This window comes from Rhinopithecus roxellana, chromosome 5, assembly GCF_007565055.1.
Source record: "Rhinopithecus roxellana isolate Shanxi Qingling chromosome 5, ASM756505v1, whole genome shotgun sequence".
In the NCBI taxonomy this organism is placed as follows: Eukaryota; Metazoa; Chordata; class Mammalia; order Primates; family Cercopithecidae; genus Rhinopithecus; species Rhinopithecus roxellana.
Window position 1 is genome coordinate 20,013,342 of NC_044553.1, and position 26,109 is coordinate 20,039,450.

General features: G+C 43.5%; 2 protein-coding genes across 6 annotated transcripts in view; one reads left to right on the forward strand and one right to left on the reverse strand.

The window, feature by feature from the left end:
• TTC23 (tetratricopeptide repeat domain 23) overlaps window positions 1-25,740 on the forward strand; it is a 117,439-nt gene extending 91,699 nt beyond the window's left edge. For 4 of the 5 annotated variants that reach the window (XM_010382156.2, XM_010382155.2, XM_030930949.1 and 1 more), the window contains 4 exons: window positions 1,662-1,789; window positions 7,366-7,515; window positions 22,676-22,758; window positions 23,933-25,740. In XM_010382156.2, coding sequence (XP_010380458.1) covers window positions 1,662-1,789; window positions 7,366-7,515; window positions 22,676-22,758; window positions 23,933-24,050 — 479 coding nt within the window. In that variant the 3' untranslated portion in view covers window positions 24,051-25,740. Of the gene's footprint in view, window positions 1-1,661; window positions 1,790-7,365; window positions 7,516-22,607; window positions 22,759-23,932 lie in introns of all 5 variants that reach the window. The other variant, XR_004057369.1, reaches the window with a different exon arrangement.
• Window positions 1-26,109, reverse strand: part of SYNM (synemin) — a 70,526-nt gene that overhangs the window by 13,961 nt on the left and 30,456 nt on the right. The window lies entirely within an intron of this gene.

Genomic DNA, 26,109 nt, shown 5'->3' on the forward strand with positions numbered 1-26,109 from the left:
CAAACTATCACAAGAACAGAAAACCAAACACCGCATGTTCTCACTCATAGGTGGGAACTGAACAATGAGATCACTTGGACTCGGGAAGGGGAACATCACACATCGGGGCCTATCATGGAGAGGGGGGAGGGTGGAGGGATTGCATTGGGAGTTATACCTGATATAAATGACGAATTGATGGGTGCTGACGAGTTGATGGGGGCAGCACACCAACATGGCACAAGTATACATATGTAACAAACCTGCATGTTATGCACATGTACCCTAGAACTTAAAGTATAAAAAAAAAAAAAAAAAAAAAAAGAATCCCAGTTTTTACTGGGATTTTTTACTCCATGGTGGAAAAAAAAAAAAAAAAAGGTAAAAAAAAAAAAAAAAAAAAAAAGCAGCTGTGATTAAGTCTGGCCCAGGGGATAATCTGTTTTTGTTTTTGTTTTTGTTTTCTTTTGAGACAGGGTCTTGGCTCTGTTACCCAGGCTGGAGTACAGTGGTGTGATCACAGCTCACTGAAACCTCAACCTCCTGGGCTCAAACAATCCTCCCACTTCAGCCCCCCAAGTAGCTGGGATGACAGGTGCACATCACCACATCTGGCTAATTTTTTTGTATTGTTTATTTTTTGTTTCACCATGTTGCCCAAGCTGGTCTTGAACTTCCAGGCTCAAACGATCCTCCCACCTTGGCCTCCCAAAGTGCTGGGATTACAGGTGTGAGCCACTACCCCTGGCCATAATCTCACTTTCTTAAAGTCAGCTGTACCCTATAACATAAGCTCATCTCAGGAGAACTATATCTTCATACTCACAAGTTCCATCCATAACCACAGGGGAGGGACTACACAAGAGCAAGGGTCATGGGTCACCTTAGACTTCTGGGGGCCACACCAGCTTTTTGCAGGGAGTTCTATTCAGCTTTCCACCACAAATGATCCTCAGGCTTCATCCCTAGTCCTACTCAGACTTAGAAAGCCCCAGTATTAGTAGATGGACCTTTTCTCTAATATGCTCATGGGCCATTCAACCTCAGCTCCCAGTCGCTTCTCTAGCTTTTAGTTCTCTCGTCATTTTCCATACCTGAGGTTTTCTATTTCTTGCATTCAAGATTGGCATGCGTTTAAAAATATGTGTGTTATATTATAACCTGTATGTTGAAGTATTTGGAATGATTGGGGTTTTGAATGATTTCTTCCCTCAGCAGCATGTCAGCAATATTTTCCAGATTTTTCATGTTTTATAAATACGTACCAAGATTACCCTCCAAATCCATCAAAATAAGTGAACTTTCAGAGTCCTACCCTCAGTAAAGTTATAGTTACCCTATAACTAAGGTTATAGGAAGAATTGATGGTTGATCAACCTGAAAACTTACCAGTGTGTTCAGATCTAGGGCATAGTTTCTTCTTTTGCAGTAACTTTTCTTTATGTATCACCGGGAAAGCTAGATGTATGAAAATTAAGGAAAGTAGATTACGGTATCTTTCGAGACCTAAATTCTTTCTAATGAAACAGGTAGATTAATGGGCAAAGGATAGTCTTAACTGTTTTTTTTCTTGTCCCAATACCTCTTTTCAAATAGCTCAACACTGCTAACAGTATATTTATTCTGTTTCCATTTCAAATCTGTGAGCAGTTTTCAAAGTTATAATAAATGCTTTTCTTCAGATGTAGCTGAGCAGTATTTTCAAGAGAGCATGACTCATCTTAAGGATTCTGAAGGGATGGGAAGAGCCAAATTTCTTTCAATTCAAGATGAATTTTGCCATTTTCTACAAATGACTGGACAAAAAGAGGTAAGTGAGTTTGGATCACAATTGTCTAGTTATTCACAGTTGATATCCAAAGGGCTACTCCTTTACTCTGCAAGCATCCATTAAGCACCTATTGTGTGCAAAGCATGTGCCAATCTCTAGAGGGACACATAAATAAAGCTAGGGCTCCTTTCAGGCAGCTTCCAGAGATACTTGCTCTTAGAAGCTAGGAGACTTCATGAGAATATAGATTGTCATGCCCACCTACAAAAGATCCTAAAGAAATAGTGGACAGGCCCTGCTTATTGAAGTCCTGCAGATCTGGCTGGAATAGTGTGGCAGTTAGTGTGTCTAATCCCTCTCTCCTCAGTTTGGGTAATGAATGGAATTTGCATATCTAAGGAAAACTATACGGTGCAGAAGTTACAGCTCAGTTGTTTAGTATTGATTCATACAAGCATGATTTACATGGCTTATAAAAATAGAACAAATCCCAGACCTTATATTCATTGGTAATTAAACCCTTGGAAACGTATTCCTTGCAAAGCCTAGCATACCGTGGCTTTATTCTTTTGTATATGTGTGTGTGTATACATATTAATACATATATATGTCTCCAATCGCCGACAGATACTGAGGAACAATTATATATATATATGTGTGTGCATATATATGTATATATGTATGTGTATATATATGTATGTGTGCATATATGCCCACACCCTCTTCTCAGCGCACCTAAGTCCTGTTTACTCTTCACTCCTCTCTGTTAAACTTTTTTTTTGAGACAGAGTCTCGCTCTGTCACCCAAGCTGGAGTGCAGTGGTGCAATCTCGGCTCACTGCAACCTCCGCCTCCTGAGTTCAAGCAGTTCTCTGCCTCAGCCTCCTGAGTAGCTGGGATTACAGGCCCCCGCCACCACACCCAGCTAATTTTTTTGTATTTTTAGTAGAGACGGGGCTCTACTAAAGAGCCAGTTTGCTAAAATCTTTTAGTGAGACGGGGCTCACCATTTGACCAGGCTGGTCTTAAACTCCTGACCTCGTGATCCACCCGCCTCAGCCTCCCAAAAGTGCTGGGATTACAGGTGTGAGCCACTGCGCCCGCCACTGTTAAGCTTTTCTTATCAGAGGTTAATGCCGTCTCAGTTTCCTAGAAAACCATACATGCATACATATATACACACATAGGTACACAGTACATATATGTGTACACACACACACACACACACACATATCTATATACATAGTTGTTCCTCAGTATCTGTGGGAGATTGGTTCCAGAACCCCCAAGGATACCAAACTCCAAGGATGCTCAAGCCCTTGTACAAAATGGTGTCATATTTGTATGTAACTTAGACATAGCCTCCTGAATACTTTATATCATCTCTAGATTGCTTATAATACCTAATACAATGTAAATGCTATGGTAACAATTGTTACATTCTATTTTTTATTTGTATTGTTTTTATAGTTGTATTGTTATTTTTGTTTTTTTCCCATATAATTTTTGATCTATGGATATGGAGGGCTTGCTATATATTTTTTTCAACTCTAACCTATCATGGCAAATCTTGGAAATGAAACACTTTATTTCCCTTGCCATCTGTAGACCTCCTCCCCCACAGCGCTTTTCTCATCCTTAATCCCCCCACTACCCCCACCTTCTCTCAGTTAGGGAACATGGGCTTTTATGTAGATATACCCATTTTCTCAGGCCAAAGTAGGGCCACAATCACCATGACAAATGGGAGTTTTCTTGGTCACCCAACCCCAGGGAGAGAAATACCTTCCAGGGGCATCATATTCTCTCCCCATCTCCCCTCACATCTCTAGAAGACTTAAGGGGAGTGCTCAGGTCAGAATAATGGGGCATCCATTGTTTTCCATCTTTAGTCCTGCCACTCATCATCTCTTGTCTGGACCACTCTAACAAGTTCCTGTCTCTCAGCTGCTGTTTCCATGCTTGCCCTCTTCTAATCCACTCAGAATAAGGAAGCCATGGTGATGTTTCCAAAAAGCAGATCTAACCAGTGAACACTAATTTGTAAAAGCCAGTCTACTGGCTCCCCGATGCCCTCAGGATAAACTAGAATCCTGACATGGCCCACAGTATTGTCCATGACCTGGGCTCCACTGACATTTCCAGGCTTATTTTTGCCTCCTCTCCCTGATCCATGTTCCTGCCACACTGGCCTTTTCTAATTCCCACTTCCAGGCAGTGCCAGCTTTTGTTTCCTCCTCCTGGAAGGCCCTTCCTCATTGATCTCCAGGCCAATGCTAACCCATTCTTCATTTCTTATCAGCTTCTCTGATTCCTCTCCCCCAGGCTTCATTTAGACACTCCCCATTATTCTTCCTTACAGAATCCATTTGATGGCATCAAATATTTGTAAGTATATATTCACGTGGATATTTAACATCTGTCTTGCAACTAGACTGAACCTGTGAAAGCAGAGACCCTCTTGCCTGTGGTGAGGAGTGATGAGCAGAGAGGTGGATGCATGTTTGGCCACAGGCCAGCTGGCTGTTCTGACTCCCATGGGCCATGCATCAGTTCGTCTGTACTGTCTGGCTTCCCACCATAGTGTCTTGCTGAGTCAGCCAATGCTCACTGTCAGTGATGCTATGCCTCACTGCCCTTGCCCAGGTCACCCAGATCAGTGTTGATCCAAAGATGCACCTCACTCTCCTAAGCTGCCCTCAAAGATTTTAGCAAACTGGCTCTTTTCATTCTAGGGCCACTACCAGCCCATCCAGTGCCCTTATGATAATAGAAAAAGCTGCCCCTTCCTCAGGTAGATACCATCCGGGTTGCAGGGGACCAGAGGCTGGATTTCAGCCCTCCCCATGCTCCGGCCAGGCACCCCTGTGTGTGACACCCCCTGCCCAGCCAAAAATGGCCAACAAGGGCCGGGCCCAAGGACAGTCCCGGAGCCAAGAATGGGGCTGTGCTCAGGCCATCCCAGATGTTCCCACAGCACGTGGCCATTGGCACTGTGGAACATGATCTTTGGGGGCCTAAATGCCTTTTAAGGTAAAATGTAAGTGAAGGTCACTCTGCCACAGGTTAAGCTACTTTATGAGGGTTTGTATTCTAGTTATGCCACTCTTTTGCTCAAGAATCTTCTCTGACTTCCTCAGCCTGGTCACTCACTGGCTGTCAACAGGCCATGTGCTCCTCCTGTGCTCCCAGTTGCCCATACCCTCTTCTCAGCCCACCTAAGTCCTCTTTACTCTTCACTCCTCTCCATTAAACTTTTCCTAGCAGAGGTTGATGCCATCTCAGTTTCCTAGAAACCCGTGCCATTTAACTTCCTTCACATCGACCCCGTTTCCCCAGTCAGGCTGTAGACAGTAGCCAAAGCTTCATTTGAGAAAGGGAGTCTCCCTGGGTCTTCTCCCCATCACTGGCTCCTGTAAATCTGACAGTCAATTCCCACAGAAATATTACCAAACCCAACACTCTCATCAGTCTAAGTCCTTGCTCTCAGAAGTTGGGAGATGTGATGGGCTTTACCCTCAGGCAAGTCTAGATTTAAATTCTAGTCCCTCATGTACCTCAGTGGGGCCTCACTGGTGAGTTACACAATCACTCTGCCTCTACAGGGATTCCTCTTTCACCTGAGAAATTGATTTCTGCCTCATCAGCACCTGTAATGTGGTTCCCCTACCCCAGCCCTAGCCCCTGACTTGTATTATTGCCAACAAAAGGATGAAAGGCCCTCCTTGTCCTTCTGTTTGTGGAGCACTTTCGGGACACCTTTGGGGCTGTGTCATGAGGAAGCTCCCATGGTCCATGCTGTATTTGGCAGTCAAATTCAGCATCCATGCTCTGCAGCTGATGTCGTGCCTTCATGTGGAAGATCGTGGAAGAATTTCTGGAGGAAGTATGGAGGATTGACATACTTTAACAGGGTTTTCCCCCGCATATTTTGGTGTCTGAAGAAGCTAGTATCAGGAAATACTGTCCTGACCAATTCATATTTTTATTCCATGTTAGTATAAATAAATTGGATAAACCAAACAAAATGTCACATCATGTTGGAATGTTTACTTTCAGTTTCCTAAACGATTTCCTATGAGAATAGTAAAGCCTGGAGTGTGTTCAGGATGTTCTATACATAGATAATTTGCCCAGGAACGCTGTATTTTCACTTCTGTAAGAATGGCATTGTGGACAGAGGGAGAAAAGCATGGGACTAAAATGTATGAAAATTAGGCCGGGCATTGTGGCTCGTGCCTGTAATCCCAGCACTTTGGGAGGCCAAGGTGGGCGGATCACTTGAGGTCAGGAGTTCAAGACCAGTCTGACCAACATGGTGAAACCCTGTCTCTGCTAAAAATACAAAAATTAGCTGGGTATGGTGGTGGGCACCTGTAATCCCAGCACTTTGGGAGGCCAAGGTGGGCAGATCACTTGAGGTCAGGAGTTCAAGACCAGTCTGGCCAACATGGTGAAACCCTGTCTCTACTAAAAATACAAAAATCAGCCAGGTATGGTGGTGGGTGCCTGTAATCCCAGCTACTTGGGAGGCTGAGGCAGGAGAATCACTTGAACCTGGGAGGTGGAGGTTGCAGGGAGCTGGGATCATGCCACCGCACTTCAGCCTGGGAGACAAAGAGAGACTCTGTCTAAAAACAAAAACAAAACAAAACAAAAAAAAAACCTCCAGATTTCCACCTGCTGTTGTAAAATGGAAGATCTGCTGAGATGGATTTAAAAAAAAAAAAAAAAAAAGTATGAAAATTGCTGGCTGGATTCAGATCCTAGCACCAACATAGCTGAGTCCTCTGACTCTGAGCAGGTTTCTTAACTGCTCTGTTCCTGTTTCCTCCTCTGCCTAATGAGGATTAAAATTTTACCCATCTAAAGAAGACAGCAAAAATTAAATGAGATCACACACAATTGTGTGTGTTCAGCACAATTACTGACATGTGAGGACTGATCCATGTCAGCTTTTGTTCTTACTACTCAACTGAAATGGATTCCTGTAATGGCTGAGTGGGTTTATTTTGCCAGGTGTCTTTTACCTGGTTTATTTTACCAGGTGTCCTCGCTCTTCATAGTTTACACCTTTCTTCACATTTGTGTTGTTTCCTGACTCCTGTTCAACCAGAGGTGATATGATTTTGCTGTGTCCCCACCCAAATCTCATCTTGAATTGTAGTTCCTATAATACCCATGTGTCATGGTAGGGACCTGTGGGAGGTGACTGAACCATGGGGGCCGTTACCCCCATGCTGTTCTTGTGATAGTGACTGAATTCTCACAAGATCTGATGGTTTTATAAGGGGCTTTTCCCCCTTTGTTCAGCACTTCTGTCTCCTGCTGCCCTATGAAAGAGGTGCCCTCTGCCATGATTATAAGTTTTCTGAGGCCTCCCCACCCATGAGGAACTGTGAGTCAATTAAACTTCTTGGCTTTATAAATTACCCAGTCTCAGGTATCTCTTCATAGCAGCATGAGAACGGACTAATACAAGAGGAGAATAGGCTCAGCTCATGAGACTACCACACCCATGTGAAAATATACAAGTTATGTAATTTTCTTAAGAGGCACGGATCTTAATCAGCCTTTGAACTTGTTAACCAGATAGCTTTTTGTTCCTTTCACAGAGAGCAATCTCGATCCTGAGAGAGTCCCTGGAAGCCAAAGTGGGAGTATTTGGCGATTTCAGTCCCGAGGTGGCAGAGACATACCGGCTCCTGGGAGGAGCAGACCTGGTGCAGGGGAACCACAGTGAGGCCCACAAGAAACTGAAGAAGGTAAAGCTGGAACCAGTACGAACACAAGAGTAGGCTCTCCCTCCCCTCTCCAAGGTCAATTTCTCTCCCTCGTGGTGGTTCTTTTAAATGAAACTTTAGAAGTGGCTTGTTTAGATAAGATGACATCACTTTTGTGGTAGATCTAAGCTAATACTTTTTGGGTAAAAGACATAGTAAGCCTCTTAGACATATATGTTTTTTAAATGAATTATCAATTATTTTTACTACGCAAATATTTTTAATTTTTTACATAGTATAATTTATCAGTCCTTTATGTTTGTGGTGCTCTCTCTATATACTGAGTTTATAGAGGAATTCTCTTACATATTCTTCAATTGTCATTCTTCTTTTTCTTCTTTTAAATTTGGAGTTTATTTGTGTGGATGGCATGAGGAATGGATCTAATCTTACCTTTTTTCCAAATGGCCACCCAGTTGTCCAGCACCATTGAATCAGAGACCCCATCTATGCTCCAGTGACTTCAGATAACACCTTCATCATATACTGATTTTCCTTATGGACTTAAGTCTATTTCTAGATTTCTCTTCTCTTCCACTAGTCTTTCTGTTTATTCATGTGTCAATATTTCAGTTTTAACTCCAGAGATTTTACAGAATGATTTAATATGTGATAGGAGTAGACACCCCTTATGGCTTTTCTTTTGCTAGAATATCAGGTGTTCTAGCTATTCTTCCATGTTTCTTTTTCTACATGAATTTTTGTATCAATTTGTCTAACTCCATAAAGAGCTTGCTGGTATTTTTACTGCATTACTTTTAAATAAATCTTGTGAAAATTGACAACTTTGTGATATTGAGTTCTTCTATCCAAGAACAAGGGGTATCTTTCCATTTCTTCATGCCTACTTTTATATCTTTCAGGCACATCCAAAAGTGTTCTTCCTATGGGTTTTGTATATTTCTTATTAAGTTTAATTCTAACCATTTGATCTTCCTTATTACTATTATAAATGGAGATTTATCTAGTGTTATATCTTTTGATTTATTTTTTTACATATGAACCCAGTTGGTTTCTCGGTAAATTTTATATCCTGCTAATTGCTTCTTTTATTGCTTGAGTTAATTCAGTCATTGATTCTCCCAGGTTTGGGGGGGTATTCTATTACATCATCTGCAAATAGACTTAGTTTTACTTTATGCTTTCCAGTTCTTATGCCTCCAATTTATTTCGTTTGTCTAATTGCATTTGCTTATACCTCCAATATAATAATAAACAGCAGTGGAAATAATGAGCATCTTTGCCATGTTCCTGATCTTAGTGTAAATGCCTCCAGTGATTCTTCATTTAATAGATGCTGGTTTTAGAACTAAGGTTTATATATTTTACCATGTTAAGAAAGTGTCCATCAATTTCTATTTTCATGAGTGCTTTTTTAATTAGAACTAAATGTTGAATTTTACCAAAGGCTTTTTCAGCATCAGTGGAGATTATCAGATGATTCTTCTTAGATCATTTAAATAAATCACAATAAATAAATTTATTTCACACTACCAGAGATTGGGTAATTTATAAAGAAAATAAATTTATTTATTATAATTCTAGAGCCTGGAAAGTCCAAGATCCAGGGGCTGACATTTGGCAGGGGCCTTCCTGCTGCATAATCCCTTGGCAGAAAGCGAAAGGAAATGAGAGAGAGAAAGGGAGAGAGAGAAAAGGAGGCCAAACTCAGCTGTTCATAATGAAACCACTCCCAAGATAACAGCATTAATCTGTGCATGAGGGCAGAGTCCTAATGGCCTAATCCCTTCTCATTAGGCTCCATCTCTCAACAGTGTTGCATTTTGGATTAAGTTTCCAACACATGCTTTTTGGGAGGCACATTCAAACCATAGCAGATGTTGATTCTATATGCTAACATTTATTGTAGGATTTTTGTGCCAAAATTTGTATGCATTATTTGTTTAAGGATCAATGTTATATTTGCTTATAAAAATAATTTGGAAGTTTACCTTATTTTTCGTGCACTGAAAGAATTTATGTAGCATTGAAACTCTGTAGTCTTTGGAGGTTTGTGTCTTCTGTGACATCCTTTAGGCCTGGTGCTTCTTTTGTAGGGAAATTCCTTGATAATTTTCTCTATTTCTTTTACAAAAAGTGGTCCATTGAAGCTTTCTGTCCCTAATGGGGTCATTTTGGCAAAGTGTATTTTTCTAGATAATTATCCATTTCGCTTACATTTTCAGATTTATTTGCATGGAGATTTGAAAAGTGGTCTCATGAATTTTAAAACTTTCTACTTTTTAACAGTTATTTTCCCATTATAATTTCTTAGTTTTATATTTTGGTTTTCTCCCTTTTTCCTTGACTTGGTTTGTCTATTTTGTTAATTTTTTCAAAGAGCCAGGACTTTAATCCCATAAATCCTATTCTCTATTTCCTTAATTTCTGATTTTATCTTTATTATTTCTGTCCTTGTACCTTATTTTGTTTTGCTCTGTTAAAATTGTTTTTCTGTGTTTATGAGTTGGGAATTTAATTCATTTGTTTTCATTTTATTAATCTGTTTATGAATATGAAATTTTCTTTTATTCTAAATATATCTCATAAGTTACATCATATGTTTTCATTACATTAATTAGTTTCAAAATGGGGAAAACCTGGGAAACCCTAAGTAACATAATTAATCAAACCAAAAGAATTAACTAGTTCTGAGGGGCTATCCTATAAATCAAGTATTTTTCTCTTACGATTTTTCTGATTCTGCTGCAAAAGACACTAGATTTTGTAACGTGTGACACCTATTTGTTGGTGAGGTGACACATATCTTTTATCAGTTAGTTAGCAAATAGTTACTTGGCACCTTCAATAGGCCAATCACTGTGCTAGCCAGACCTGAGGGAAAACAGTGACCAAGACAAATACGATCCTTGTCTTTGTGAGTTCCCAGTCTAGCCAGGAAGAAATATATTAGATCAATCATTTTTAATAATTTAAACATTACCCATATGCCAAAGACATTTTGGTGAGGGAGAGGTGAGATGGAAGCTGAGGGTGGCAGATGCCCTGCATTTCCGCATCTGTCACCTCCATATAGTAAGAGCCAATGCTGGCCAGGCACGGTGGCTCATGCCTATAATCCTAGAACTTTGGGAGGCCGAGGCAGGCAGACCACTTGAGACCAGGAGTTCGAGATCAACTTGGCCAACACAGCGAAACCCTGTCTCTACTAAAAATACAAATAATTAGCTGGGCATGGTGGCACACTCCTGTAATCCCAGCTACTCAGGAGTCTGAGGTGGGAAAATTGCTTGAACCTAGGAGGTGGAGGTTGTAGAGAGCCGAGATCATGCCACTGCACTCCACCCTGAGTGACAGAGTGAGACCCTGTAAAAACAGAGCCAGTGCTTTTTGAGTGGTTGTTACACCAGTGGCACCGTGTTAAGCAATTCATGTATATTAACTCATTTAACTCCTACAGTAACCCTAAGAGTTGGTGTATTAGGCCATTCTTGCATTGCTGTAAAGAAATACCTGAGGCCAGACGTGGTGATTCATGCTTGTAATCCCAGCACTTTGGAGGCCGAGCTGGGCAGATCACCTGAGTTAGAGACCAGCCTGGCCAACATGGCAAAACCTCGTCTCTACTAAAAATACAAAAATTAGCTGCTGGTGCACACCTGTAATCCCAGCTACGTAGGGAGGCTGAGGCAGGAAAATCGCTTGAATTATCTATTTTTCTCATTAATAGAACTATAGAACTATTGAATTATCTATTTTTCTCATTAGTAGAACTATAGAACTATATTGCCAAAAAAAAATGCTCATTATTATATGAAAAGAAATTTTGTAGAAATTTGTCTTCTGTCTTGTTATGTAAGTGCTGCACCTACCTAATAGCCTCAACTTTGTCTCTTGGACTATTACGTCTACAATATTTACCATATGGCCCTTTGCAGAAAATTTTTCTGAGCCTTGCTCTAAGCAGCTGGGAATGCTGCTTAGAGGGAATGCTAAGCAGGGCACAATGGGTCTAGAGTTGTCCTTTGGAATTTTTTTTTTTTTAATCACTATGAGGATAGTGTTGAGGATGGAATGGAGTGGACCAAGAATGGAGACAAGAGGACTCAGTTTTCTTTGTCCTCCTTCCATCCCACAGTTTTAGGGATCGAATGAGATGAACTGAGTGAGGCTGTTCTAATGAGCACCAGAGACTGCCTGCGTGCAGGCCTTGCAGGCCACTGGGAAGCTGTTCCAACCATCAGCACCTCTGCAGGAGAGAGGAAAACGCAGAGCCAAGGTGCTGCCTGCCACTGAGAATACCTGCTTTCCTTCCCCCTCCTCACTTCTCCCCTGAAGAAGGTAGATGACATCTGGAAAAACTCTTCCTAGGGTTCAGCCCAGCCACTGCACCCCAGGCAGGAGAAGGACCTCAGAATAGAGGAGGGTGGCAAATGATAACAGAGATACACAGAAACTTGAGCAGGGCTGAGCAGGACCACACAGACCTTTACACTGTCACTGCTGGCTCCCGGTGGGACTGAACTGGTTTATGTGCCCCACCGCACACTCACTGCTGCCAGGTGCGGCTCATACATCATTCCTCATCTTCACAGCAACCCTGCAGGTCAAACCTGCATAGCTCTGTTGAAGAGAGAAGGAGCCTGAGGCTCCCAGAAGTAAGCCAGTGGTCTGTGGGCAGGTTACTCTTATGTAAGGCCCGACTCTTTCCTCTATGCCAGTGGCTCACCAAGTATCCTTCTTGAGCCCCCTGCATCAGGGTCACCTTCTGAATCAGAGTCTCTGGGGCAGGGACCAGGTGCTCAGGGTTCTGCATGTTGGCCAGTTTCCTAGGCGGAGGCTGAGAAACACTGCTCTGGGCCACACTGCCACCCAAGAGGCTAAAAATCAGCTCAGCTTCAAGAAACTCTCAGGGTGCATCACCCTAAAGCCTGTGGTAGAAGTTGGTGGCCCCTTTTTCCTGATTTGGCCTTGTTTACCATCAGTCCTGAAAACAATAGCATTGGCATCTTAAAGATACCTGACCATTTGCCAGACTCCAAGAGAAACGATGGATACTTGTATTTCTGAAGGTTGTGCACTGTGGTGCATGCACTTTTGATCTCCACTCCTCCACATGTACCTGTCTGAGGACAGGCTGACTGCTCTGTGAATACGAGGGCGCAAATGGGGACTTAAAACATGCTTTTCACATCTGCTGCTGACTGCAGTTTCTCAAATGCCATATTTAGCATTCGACTCTGTGAAGCCAGCAGTTCCTAAAGCTAAACACTGCCTGACAAGTGTCTCTTGTTTTTATCACAACAACAGCTGCATCCCCTAAGTTTTCAACTCAGTAGCAGGAACCCACTGAACAGTGGCTTTTCCAGATGTACCCTCCTGCACTGAATGGTCCAGGCATGGCCCCACAGGCATGCGCATGAAAAACAAAAAACAGGAAGGCCTGGGAAACAAGGCACACAGCGGGATTAAATCACCGAAAAGGAAACCATGTTATTGATCTGCCTTTTAAAGGCATCTGCCTGCAGGGGAAAATCACAGAATTCTCTTGGCTCCAGATGGAAATTTCCACAGCAAAAGTTCACCTACTTGTACAACAGAGAAACCTGATTGTATTCTAGGATGGGCATCATCACCAACATTTTCATCAGGTGAAAGGCTGCAGAAAGAATTCCTGAAGGCTGCTTCATAGATCAGGAACACCTCAGGAGTATGCTGAGCCCAAGAACAGTGTGAAGTCAGATTTGGGTCCAGCCTTCATCTGGCCTCTTTATTAGGTACTATCTTCAGCAGGGTTCAATCCACGGCCTCACTACTTTAGCTGTGGGCATTAAACATTTCCATAAAAGAATGAAATAATTTTATGTGACCCCTTTCTTCAAAAAATCAAAGCCCACTAAAATGAATCTTTTTAAGAAAGGAATTGGAACATAGTTTTTATTCAGAGGTTGTAGGCAAGAAAGCCAATGTTAAAAAGGTCTTTTTTTTTTTTTTTTTTTTTTTGAGACGGAGTCTTGCTCTGTCACCCTGGCTGAAGTGCAGTGGCCAGATCTCAGCTCACTGCAAGCTCTGCCTCCCGGGTTTACGCCATTCTCCTGCCTCAGCCTCCCGAGTAGCTGGGACTACAGGCACCCACTACCTCGCCCGGCTAGTTTTTTTGTATTTTTAGTAGAGACGGGGTTTCACCATGTTAGCCAGGATGGTCTCGATCTCCTGACCTCGTGATCCGCCCGTCTCGGCCTCCCAAAGTGCTGGGATTACAGGCTTGAGCCACCGCGCCCGGCCCTTCTTTTTTTTTTTTATTTTGAGATGGAGTCTTATTCTGTCGCCCAGGCTGGAGTGCAGTGGCACGATCTCCGCTCACTGCAACCTCCGTCTCCCGGGTTGAAGCAATTCTCCTGCCTCAGCCTCCCAAGTAGCTTGGACTACAGGCACATGCCACCATGCCTGGCTAATTTGTGTATTTTTGAGATGGGGTTTCACCATGCTGGCCAGGCTGGTCTCGAACTCCTGATCTTGTGATCCGCCTGCCTCGGCCTCCCAAAATGCTAGGCTTACAGGCGTGAGCCACCACGCCCGGCCTAGGAAGGTCTTATGTGGTCATAAGTCAAGACTGGAGAACAGGCTATCGAGTCCCTGCTATATTCCAGCCATTCCTCCAAGCAGGCCAATACACACAGCCTTCCTGGGGAAGGCCATACCTTATGTTAGAATCCATTCCCTGTAATTCCATCAGTGGCCCACTTTGTTTTACTTTCCCTTTAGCATATTTGGTATTTTCCTTGTTGTCCTGGATATACCAGGAAATCCAGAGCCAAATTTGGAGTTCCCACAGAGCCACCATGCTACTTCACATTGTTTTCATGTGTAGAGCCTCATCTGTCCTTGATCCTGATTTTTCTAATCATCTTTGACTAACCCATTGTTGGACCGCAACAGCCCACCTTTTTTAAAGAGAAGGTCATAATGACATTAATTGCATATAAAAAGTCTTGTTCTTGGGTTGAGAAGTGTGCTTAAAGACTCTTCAAGCACTCGTGACTTGAAGATGTTTGTAAATCAGTTTATATGAGAATGAGAGCCAATTGTTAAAGGGGTCGTGGTCATTCATTCTTATCTTGGTTAAGAGTGAATTTGGAGGCCCGGCGCTGTGGCTCACACCTATAATCCCAACACTTTGGGAGGCCAAGGCGGGTGGATCACCTGTCAAGAGTCCAGGACCACACTGGCCAACATGGTGAAACCCCATCTCTACTAAAAATACAAAAATTAGCCAGGTGCGGTGGTGGCATGCCTGTAATCCCAGCTACTCGGGAGACTGAGGCAGGAGAATTGCTTGAACCTGGGAGGCAGAGGTTGCAGTGAGCCGTGACCACACCACTGCACTCCAGCCTGGGAGACAGAGTGAGACTCCATCTCAAAAAACAAAAAAGAATGAATGTGGAGCCTCCCTTGCCCACTATAGGCTGTGTGGGAATAAGAATTCCAGTTCTCCTGACCACAGGCCTCCCTGACATCATCAGCTGCAGGGAAGAGGCACCCTCCTGAGGTTGGGCGTGCCCAGCTGTGGCACCCAGACACAGTGCCCCTCCATGTTTGCTCTCCCTTGGAAAACACTTGATTTGTAGTGTACACAAGCTGCCCACTGACAAGGCTACATTTGCTGTGGAAAGCTCCTCAAACATCAGAACTCTGACCATGGCTTAGTGAGTGTACAGTGCCTCAGAGGGTCATCACCTCTCCCACAAGGTCTGGAGGGGTGCAGAACTGTGGGTGTGGACAGACCATTCCGGCCTGAGGCTCTCTAGCAGTTTTTCAGAGCTTCGCTGGAAACAGTGAGTTTATGGGTACATGTCCAGGGATGGAGGGAAAAGCAAAAGCTCTTGTTACATAAATCTAGTGTAACCTTAAACAAGTTGAAAGAGCAGTTGTCAGGAATGGCTGGTGTAGATAGCACAGATTCAGGAAGGACTGAACCAGATCGCTAAGCTCCATGTAATAGGGAAATTTGCCAAGAGAAGGCAGTTCAGAAGGCCCAGCATTAAGAGTCTGCATCCTTTTCCTTGGCTGGCTTAGAAATAGGCAAATCCAGCCTTTATACAAAAAGCCGGCTCTACTTGAAAAAGAAACCATAATTTCTATGTGGGTACACAGCAGGATTTCTCTCAATAGCAAGTCCTGCCAATGTATTTATTTTCTAAATATTTGTATTGCAGTTGTTGTGGAGAAGGATGATGGTACCTTGCTCCAGTACAGTGGCCAAGGGATGGAACAAAGTCGTGGGGGAGTCGAGGGATGTCGATAAGGACATAGAACCCATGGGACTTGGCAACCTGGAGGTGAGGAGTGAGGGAGACAGCAAGGATGACATCCATGCCCCCAGGGCTGGCACCCAGGAGATACTCAGGGAGAGCTTTCTGAAAGAGTCTGCTCTGAGGAGCTGTGCGGGTGGCAGTGGCTGGACCTCACCCCCTTTATCCTTCATCTCCCATTTCCCTGCAAAGCCCAGCATCCCCCTTCCTACCTTCCCTGTGTTTCTCTCATGGGAGGCTCCCTACCCACCAACCAGTGCCTCAGTCCTCAGGCCATAGGATCACTGGCCCTCCAAGTAGGGGAGCTGCAGGGCTGTGTGAGAGAGACAGAGACAGAAAGAGAGAGAGACAGAGACAGAGAGAGAGAGACATAGACCGAGAAAAAAGAGGATGCAGGGGTGTGTTCTCTCAAACACACACTCGGAATTCCTTCTGCCTGTGAGCCCTCCCTACCCCCACCACCACCACCACCTCCTCCTCCCCCTAATCCCCACCACCTCCCTCCATCCCCATCCTGCCCTGTTTGTTCTTCACCTGACTCCCCAGTCCTCAGGTCTCACTCCAGTGACACCTCCTCACATAGGCCTCTGCTGGCCCAGGTACCCTGAATCGACCACCACCAACACCCCCCGGTATTCATTCATAGCCCCATCGTCTTTTTTTTTCTTTTGCAGCTCTTATCACAGATTGTTATGACATGTTTATTTATGTATTTTAAAAATACCTGTCTCTGCCACTCCATTGGAAGCCCCCTGAGAGCAAGGCCCACTTCTGCCCATTCTCCATTGCATCTCTGAGGTAGCCACAGGGTTGGCATGTTGCAGGTGTTCAGCAGACACCTGCTTCAGGAAGTGGCGAATGTGGACGAAGACATGCGTCCAGCCAGGACGAGGCTGGTTTCTGTGCAGCTCAGAAAAACCACCCACTACCCCAACTGTGTTTCTGTAGGGGAAGGCTGTCTGATGAATTATGTTTTGGTTTACTCCTTCAATTCCCCCAAGTTAGTCATTTCTGCCTGCCTTGTAATGGTTGGTAAATGAAAGCGTACTTGTATTTCTTGAAAGATGTATCACGTTTCACGCTTCCAAGGAGAAAGGCTTCCGGAGTCATCTTTTCTCTTAGTATCAGCCTTGAGAATTGACATGAAAACAGAAGCACAATTTTCAAGTTTCTGAGTAATTTCTCCCCCGTGGACATAATCTGGCATGTGTGTAAAGAAGAGTAGTGATTTCAGATCCTCAGCGTTAGAGCATTTTTTTAAATTTACCTTTCTTTAGCTTTTTCATTTCATGTAAGTACAAAATACAAGTAATAGCTTGACAAGCCTGGCTTGGAACCTTACCAGGAATGAATAGTATGCTTTTCTCGATTTTCTGTTACGGAGTCATGTAGCCTTGTAACTTAAATGACCCTTTAGTTGCAGTCCTTGCTGCACTGTCTCCATTAATAGGAGGTGTTCCATCGGTACCTTCATCATCTGAAATTCCTCAATAGAAGTTACGATGCAATTCTGGGACCTTAGGCAGGAGGTTAAGGGAGGGAGATACCACCAATCTACTTCTGCAGGATGCTGCTAGGAAAATGGCCCTCAGTAACAACTGCACGTTTTCACAGATCCCCCTAAAACAGAAAATATTCTTCCTGAGTTTGGGTATGGAATTACTGTGGGTTTTTAAATGACAGTATAGTGAGTCACCCAACCCTGATGCCATAGCTGCCACTGAGCCACCCCTCTGTCCACACTGGGAAGGGTGTTAGCTCAAAGGCACCACAGCTAGGAAGATGACTAACTGATAGCACCTATCCCAGCTTTCTTGGCTCCTGGGCTCCTTAGACTGCTAGCTTTCAAACCTCAAAGTCATGTCAAAAAGAATTCTGAAAGTTTGCATCAAATGCTTAAGATTGTCTCTTAACTACCCCAGCTTTCCGAATGACTCCTAAGAGTAAGCAGCAAATAGTGAACAGCCGTCTTTCTCCTATTGAAGGCTGGACTGTAATTTCGAGGGTTTTTAACACCACACACGCAGTGGGACTTCCCTAGCCGAGGTTTTTAATAACTGATGAGCCACTGGAACCCTAGGGTCCAACTGTGTCTTAAGGAGTCTAGACTCCATATAAGAATTTCCCCAGCTTACGTGTTTGTCCTATTTAATCATTCACTCACTTAACAACTACTGCATCTGCTTGTGTGCCAGGGGTTGTGTAAGGCCCTGGAACACAGTGGTGAGCAAGACAAACATGGCCCCATTTAGGGACAGCCTGCAGGCTGGTATAAAAGCAGACATTCCCTTTTGTCTTCCTGCAAGGGAAAGAAAAGCTCCCTGTTTGGTATTTAAGGAACAATAGAAACACAAATGATTTCTCACAACCCTGCATATAAAATCAAAGAGAATAAGAGCAATGTAAGGAATGGCTCCTAAAATTCATCTGGACACTCAGGAGTTCAGTTTATTGTTCACTTTAAAGCAAAGTGAGAAACACCCCTTATTGGCTCATTTCAAGGAGGAGCATATCTGCCTCTCAGAAGAATCTGGGGAGCACAGAGTACCTTTATTTATGGTGGAGAATGTTCTACTGTCAAGGTTTGGCGAGTTCTTTACTTAGCTCAGCGACATGTTTACAATGCCTGGCTCCAGTAGGTTCAATTAACATTTATTGACTTCCTCTCTGTCAATGCCTATGTTGTTAACAAAAGAATCAAAACACCTACTTCACACAAAAATGCTTAAGTAAATTTAGCTAAGAACAGCAGAATGTTGAAAAATTCAGTTTATGTTTCTTAGATAAATATATAACTATATAAAACATTTTCTAGTAGAAGTCCATAATGGGTTATTTTGCTGCTTTAAAAAGCTATCTTTGGAAGACTAGTTTAGTTAATGGATGACCATTTTTTCCAGCCTTGGTGCCTGACCTTACATTGTAATCACACAAGGGATTAGTGAGGGGCTGAGGATCTGTTTCTGTCTCCTAGTTGACACTCCTTTGCATCTCTTTTCACTTCAGCTGGAATTTTGGGCAAATCTCCTTAGTAAGGATAAGTAACCTTAGGGGAAAAAAATATATTAATACCAGGAAGAGTTGAGTTTTGACAAAGGTCTAGGGATAGGGTAAGGATGGGGCTCCCCTCTTCAGGGCTTGATTACTGAAAAGGATCTCTTGACCCAACCACAATCTTCTCTCAACTCCACTCTCTCTACGAACATAGTAGTGAAAATGATCAGCACCAAGGTTTGTAACAAGTGGGGATGGTTAGTAGACCCACTGATAATTTGAATAAGCACTGTCAGTTGCCTTCTCATTCTTCCCAGGGATTCGTGCATATTCAGCAAATAGTCTATTTCTATCCCTAGAGAAGGAGAGGCCAAGGAGAAGCAGCTTCAATCACCAAAGGGGTAGGATGGAGATTCCTCCCGAATAGTAGATTTTAAGGCAATCTGTTAAGGCAGAGTGAACTGAGACCTCAGACTGTCTCAACTAATTGTTACAGTGTCAGTAAAACTCTAATGCCACAGTGAATGAATTAACGACAAGCAGTGACAACATCACCTCTCAAAATGAGCTGCATCGGAGGCACTCATAAATATATCAACACAGGGAAGATTGGGTGGCTTTAAAAATAGCCCTGATCTTTTACACTGAGTGAAGGTATTTCTGGGCAAAATAAAGTCTATTCTGGTAAGCAATGTTAATGCTAGAGAGAGGGGCCTCTCACTGATGGGCGACAGTGGGGGGAAGCATCTTGCCTCTCTTGCTCTGTGGCCCTTTCTGAGCACCACCTCCTCTGCTAGGCCCAGTGTGCCCAGGCTTCCAATAGCTGTAACCCAAGCAGGGTGCTGGAAGGGTTTTCATCAGGTACCATGGGTATCAAAAACGTGTCCCCATCCCCTCCCCTCAAAGCAACGGAACTTAATCAAAGTTCCTAAATTTCTAGGGTCACAACAACCTAAAGCATTAAAGCAACGTTGGCTCAACCCCATGGAATGAGCAGCTCAGCCCATTGCCTAGGCCAGGCCAAGGTCCCTGTGCAGATTTAGAAAGTCAAGGGCTTGTTGGACAGAGGGACAGGGATCCTTGCCTTTGTAGAATTTGAATTATGCATTAAATAAAAGAACAAGAAGAGTTTACTACTTCTTGATACTGTATATTTCTTAGTCAAATGACTAAGAAATAGTGAATATTTTCTGTTATTTAAAAAATCCTGTCATATTCTCATGTGATAGTTACTATTTTCAAAGGACAACCACATTCTCAGATTCGAAAACCACATTCTCAATTCCTCAGACTGAAACATTCAGACAGTTTTTATAGTTTCCACAGCTTATAAAGACAAAGGCAATTGGCTGCTTGCATTTTAATTTTCTTGAAGACCTAAAAATGGTTGGCAGATCAGAATGAATAAACAGCCTTCAGTAGTAAGTCCCCAAACCCTCACACTTTTTTTACTCAAGCTATTACCATGTAGCACAATTCATCCAATTTTTTAAATATATATTATGAAATATTTCAGTTATGCAGAAAAGTACGGATAACATAACAAAGACCTTTGAACTCACTATTCAATATAAGAAATAAAACATGACCCATCCAGTTGAAGTCCCCTGTATACCTACCCCATCCCCAGATAGCTACATTTTTTAATTTGATATCATTCCCATGCTCTTATTTTACTATGGTTTTATTTTGCATGTTTTAAAACTTCATATAAATTATAATATATATGTATTCATCTGTAGTTTTCTTTTACCCCTTGACTTTGTAATCATGAGATTCATGTATGTGGTTATATATACACATACATATATCAAACATTTCTATATCACATACATATATAATATACACATCACAGTTTACATATATATTACTAAATATTGCTAAATTGTCTTACAAAGGGACTATACCAGTTTGAATACCCACTATCAATATATAAAAGAATTCTTGTTGTTTTGTATCTTTAACAAAGCTTGGTAGTTTTTGCAGGCTGATGGGTGAAATGGTACCTACTTCATTGAAGTTTTACTTTGTATTTCTGGTTATTAATGAGATTAAGCATGTTTATTTCATCAGATTTCAACTATTTGAATAATCTGTTTATATCTTTTGACTGTTATTCTATTGAGAGGTTTTGGTTTGGTTTGGTATTTCTCATTACCTTATAGGAATTCTTCATGTATTCCGAATGTTAAACCTTTCTCATTTCTGTACACTGCAAGAATCTTTCCTCAGCATGGTTTGTCTTTCTACTTTGCTTATGGTGAATTTTGGTGCACAAATATTTTAGGTTTTCATATAGTTACATTTTATCAGTCTTTCACTTTTGCTTTGTCCAGATCTTGTCTAAGAAATACTTCCCTACCTCAAGATCATAAAGATATTTTCCAGTCGGGAATGGTGGCTTACTCCTATAATCCCAGCACTTTGGGAGGCCATGGCAGGTGGATCACCTGCAGTCAGGAGTTTGAGACCAGCCTGGCCAACATGGTGAAACTTCATGGGGAACATCATACACCAGCGCCTGTTGTGGGGTGGGGGGAAGCGGGAGGGATAGCATTAGGAGATATACCTAATGTAAATGACAAGTTAATGGGTGCAGCACACCAACGTGGCACATGGATACATATGTAACAAACCTGCACATTGTGCACATGTACCCTAGAACTTAAAGTATAATTTTAAAAAAATAAGAATTATAAAAAAAAGAATTAGGAAAATAAAAAATAAAAAAAGCAATAATTAGCCAAGTGTGGTTGCGGGTGCCTGTAATCTCAGCTACTCCGGAGGCTGAGGCAGAAAAATCACATGAACCCAGGAGGTGGAGGTTTCAGTGGGCCAAGATCGCCCCACTGCACTCCAGCCTGGGCAACAGAGTGAGACTCCGTAAAAAAAAAAAAAAAAAAAAAATCCAGTATTTTCATCTAAAAGCTCCAAGTTTTGCATTTCACATTTAGTTCTTTAAATCTTTCTTGAGCTTAATTTTTTGTGTTTGATTTGGCGTAGTGATCCATTTTCTTCTGTTTGGAAAACCAGCGGTCCCAGTACCATTTATTGACTAGCCCACCTCTTCCTCACCAATCCTGCAAGGTCACTTCTGTCATCTGTCAAGGCTTGGGCTCTCTGCCCTGTTCCACTGGTCTTTTTGTCTACTGTGGCTGACTAACGTGCTGTCTTAATTACTTTATTTAAAAAATAACAAATAAAAGGGTCTTGGCATCCAGTAAAGCAAGTTCCTGCACCTCATTCTTTCTCAAAATGATTCTGGCCATTTTTGGCACAGCTTTAATCTTTCTCCTCTCTTCGATTTGCCCTAGCCTAGGATGAGCAATCAAATGGCAAGACTTAAAGTAAGCAGAAGGGAGAAATCAAGCCAAAGCCAGCCCTGGATAATCCATAAGCTGAATATTTGACTCCTAATAACTAAGACATTGCTGTGTGGTAAAGAGTATGGAAAGCCCATGTATTAATAAAAGTAAAGTATGTGTTTACAAAAAAAAAAATCTATTTTTTTTTTTAATCTTTTCCAGGCTATATAGCAAGGGCCACATTTAAAAATAGAAACTGGAGCCCATGCTCTGGTCAGTACCAAGGTGCTTGCCTTTATTTTTAAAAATACTACTTTTAAATATATTTTTTGCATACAGATAAGTCACAGAGAGTTTTGTGAAACAGTGCTAAAACTGTTCATTTTTGCCTAGATCCCTCAAAACATCCAAATCAAAGGTCAGTCACTAGGAGAAACCCCAAGAATGTGCTAATTCCATCACAGCAGGGTCTAAGAATGAAGTGATCTTTCTCTCATTCAAGGGAGACCTTATTTTCCTGCTCTCAGCGACATTTCCATAGCCTTATGATAGCTGCTTGGTGTTCTACAGTGTCTCCAGATCCAGACCCTCTTATATGGACCACAGGACAAAAGGACTCTGGCCACCCAGCAGGCCATGGGCATCCTCTCCACGTGAGTTGGCTTCCCTCACACTTTCTCTGAGTATCTCATTCCCTTTCCATTCAGAAGCTCAAGAGGAAGCTGGTTCTAGAAGGTTCTGTGGAACCTTCTCTGGAATGGTTTACTGACTTCCCATAACTTCCATAAAGGACAAGTTCCTTTGAAACCCAAGTTGTAAAATAAATTCCTTGCCCAGATATTTAAAAAAACATTCATCCTTTAAGTCAGAAATATATGCTGGATGTTGTCTTCCTGCAGACCAGCCCCTGCAGGCTAAGGCACCCGCTGCAGGGGGAGGGCCCCAGGAATTCCTGTGGCCTCTGCATCCCTGCTTCTGACTTCCCTCTGCCCTCGGATGCCTGTCAGGACTGCAGCTGGAGAGTTCCCTGACTTGACCTTAAAGGCTGGCCTGCCACATCCTTTCTCAGCCCGAGCAGAGGCCCAGCGCTCTGCTGTGGAGGGCCCACCTCACAAATCCTGGTTCACAGGGAGCAGCCCCAGGGCTGCCCGAGTCTGTGCTCAGGGAAACAGGGCCACAGCCTGGAGCAGAGAAAACCTGGCCAGCAGGGAAGGCGAGCCAGGGAGGCCTCCAGCACAACCCTGACCATCCTCCTCACCCATGTCCTGCTCACCAAGACAGCTAAAGGTTGAGTGCCTCAGCTCAGTGGGGATGGTCACAGGTGATTTTAAAAGACGGGCGGGGCCAGGCGAGGTGACTCATGCCTATAATCCCAGCACCTTGGGAGGCCGAGGCAGTGGATCACTTGAGACCAGGAGTTTGAGACCAGACAGGCCAACACGGCGAAACCCTGTCTCTACTAAAAATACAAAAATTAGCTGGGTGTGGTGGCATGTGCCTGTAATCCCAGCTACTCAGGAGGTTGACAGGCACAAGAATTGCTTGAACCTGGGAGACGGAAGTTGCAGGGAGCCGAGATTGGGCCACTGCACTCCAGCCTGGGTGACAAAGTGATACTCTGTTTGAAAAAAAAAAATTAATAAAAAATAAAAGATGGAAGGAAAACATCTCATTTTATGCTCTGTGCTACAATTCTCCTCTTATTTATAGCCCCTCCCGAGGCTTCTCATGAATGGGTCTGGGCACCGGCTGGGCAGCAAAGGCCAGATGGGAACAGTGTGGGGGCTGAGGGGCACCACAATCACCCCAACTTCTGCTTGTCTGCAGGGCCCCGAAGGTTGCTGCGAAGCCAAGGCAGGCGTCGAAAGCCAAAGTGGCCTTCTGCACCAGCATCCCTCAGGACACCATGCTGGCGAAGGCCCGGCCTGGCACAACAGCAGACTGACGCCCCCACCCTGAAAAACCCTAGAACATTCCTGGGCACTGTCATTTAGGGTGCTGTATAAATCTGTCTCCACCTAGAAAATGGAATTCAACAGTCAGGATACAGATTTCCAAAGCCAACTGTTGGCCCCAACATGCAACAGTGAGACCGTAAGCCTCCCGTTGGCCACATTTTGACAGTGGATGCCCTTCAGGGTGATATATGCTATAAAGCAGTTTTCTTTCTATCACTTAAGTAGTTTTTCTTGCCAACAAGAATATTTACCCATCAGCACTACTGTGGCTGAAAAACTTCTCTTCGAAAGTTTGGTGCACCCTGTGCAGGAGTCAGCCTGACATCTGCTTGTACACACAGCTCCTTGCATAGGTCTGGAATCAGATCTGGAACAGTGAAATTCAAGAAGGAAGCCCTTTCTTATAGGAGGCTAATAGGGATTGAGAATAACATGGGAAGAAAACGCTAATAAAGGGAACCTGAACGCGCTGGTGTCAGCATGTGTCTTCAAAGTGCAGCCTGCCTCAGAGTTCCTCGAAGCCTGAAAAGGGGTTTGGGAAAGAGCCCAGTAGGAGGGGCAGGAGGCCCACACACCTGACTTGGCCTGGGGCTCAGGGGGGAAGGTATAAGGGAGTGAAAAGAAAGGCTAGCAGGAGGCTGCCAGGGGAGGACCGCAGACTCCCTGCTGCTTCGCATCCCTCCTGTGGCCTCCACTGCAGGCAGGACAAACCTGGACACCACCTGGAGCTGCTTCCTGAGTTGGCACACTATCGTGTACACAGCAGTCTTCAGCCTCCTGGAAGGAGGCCATAGTCGTGTGAGGATGGCAAAGTCGAACAGGAAGCTTTGAGCGCCTTTCTCCACGATGTCAACGAGATCCAGTGCCAGATCGAGGTGGACAGAACACGCAGGGGTAAGGGTGCAGGTTTAGGCAGTGCGGTCCCTTCCCCTCCCTCCCCTGTGGCCATGAGGCTGCAGGCCAGTGCTAAGATGACAGGAGACTACAGCACAGGGCCCTCCCCTCCAGCCCCCAGTGGGACATCCAAACCACCATGGGGTCATTTGTGCAGGGCACCACCTCCAGTATTGATGGGGAAAAGAAACTCAATAGAGCCATGACAGGGTGGAGAGAAGCAGGGTCCACTGTCTTCCTCAGGAGCGTGACAGCTGACCCTGCAGACCATGCTTGCTGGTACACACTGGTCCCACACTCAGGCCTGTCGGATATCAGCAGTGTGCTAAAAAGGTGTTAAGATGTGGTCACTACTCACCGTGTCTCCTATCTAGTTGACATGGGTGGAGTCTGCTAAGGGGTGAATGTTCATATGCTCCCAATTCACATTGAAGCCCTAATCCCCAAAGGGATGGTACTAGAGGGTAGGGCCTTGGAGAGGTGATTAGGTTATGAGGGTGGAGCCCTGATAAATGGGATTAGTGCTTTATTAAGAAGAGACACCAGAGAGATGATCTCTCTTTCCACCATGTGAGGACACACTGAGAAGGCAGCCATCTGCAGGCCAGGAAGAGAGCCCTCACCAGGAAGTGAATCTGTTGGCACCTTGAGACTTCCCAGCTTCCAGAACTGTAAGAAATAAATGTTTGTTGTTTAAGCCTTTCAGGCTATGGCTTTCTGTTACAGCAGCCTGAACTGAGAGTCCATGCTGAGTTTTTTAAATAAATGTGAATTATGATGTTACTTCTTCCTTTCTGTATTTCTTGAAGGGTATCTTGGAATCACAAAAACTAAAACACATTTTTAAAATTTAGCGCCCCCATCCCACCCCACCCCAGGAAACAATGAATTTAGGAATGTTCCCTCCAATGTCTCCCATCTATTAATTCTGTTGACTTCAACAAAAGAGGAAGACTACAGCTACTTGTGTTTTTCTATTTTTGGTAAACGGCTACAAGGTTACAAACAGGTAAAGATATCTAGCTTTTCCTTTGTCTCAAACTACCTCAATTTTTTTAAGAAATGGCCATGGTTGGTGGTATCCTACTGCCACTAATCATTCAGGCTGTGATGATGACATTTTTACCACAAATTGTCCAGTGTGTATCTGAA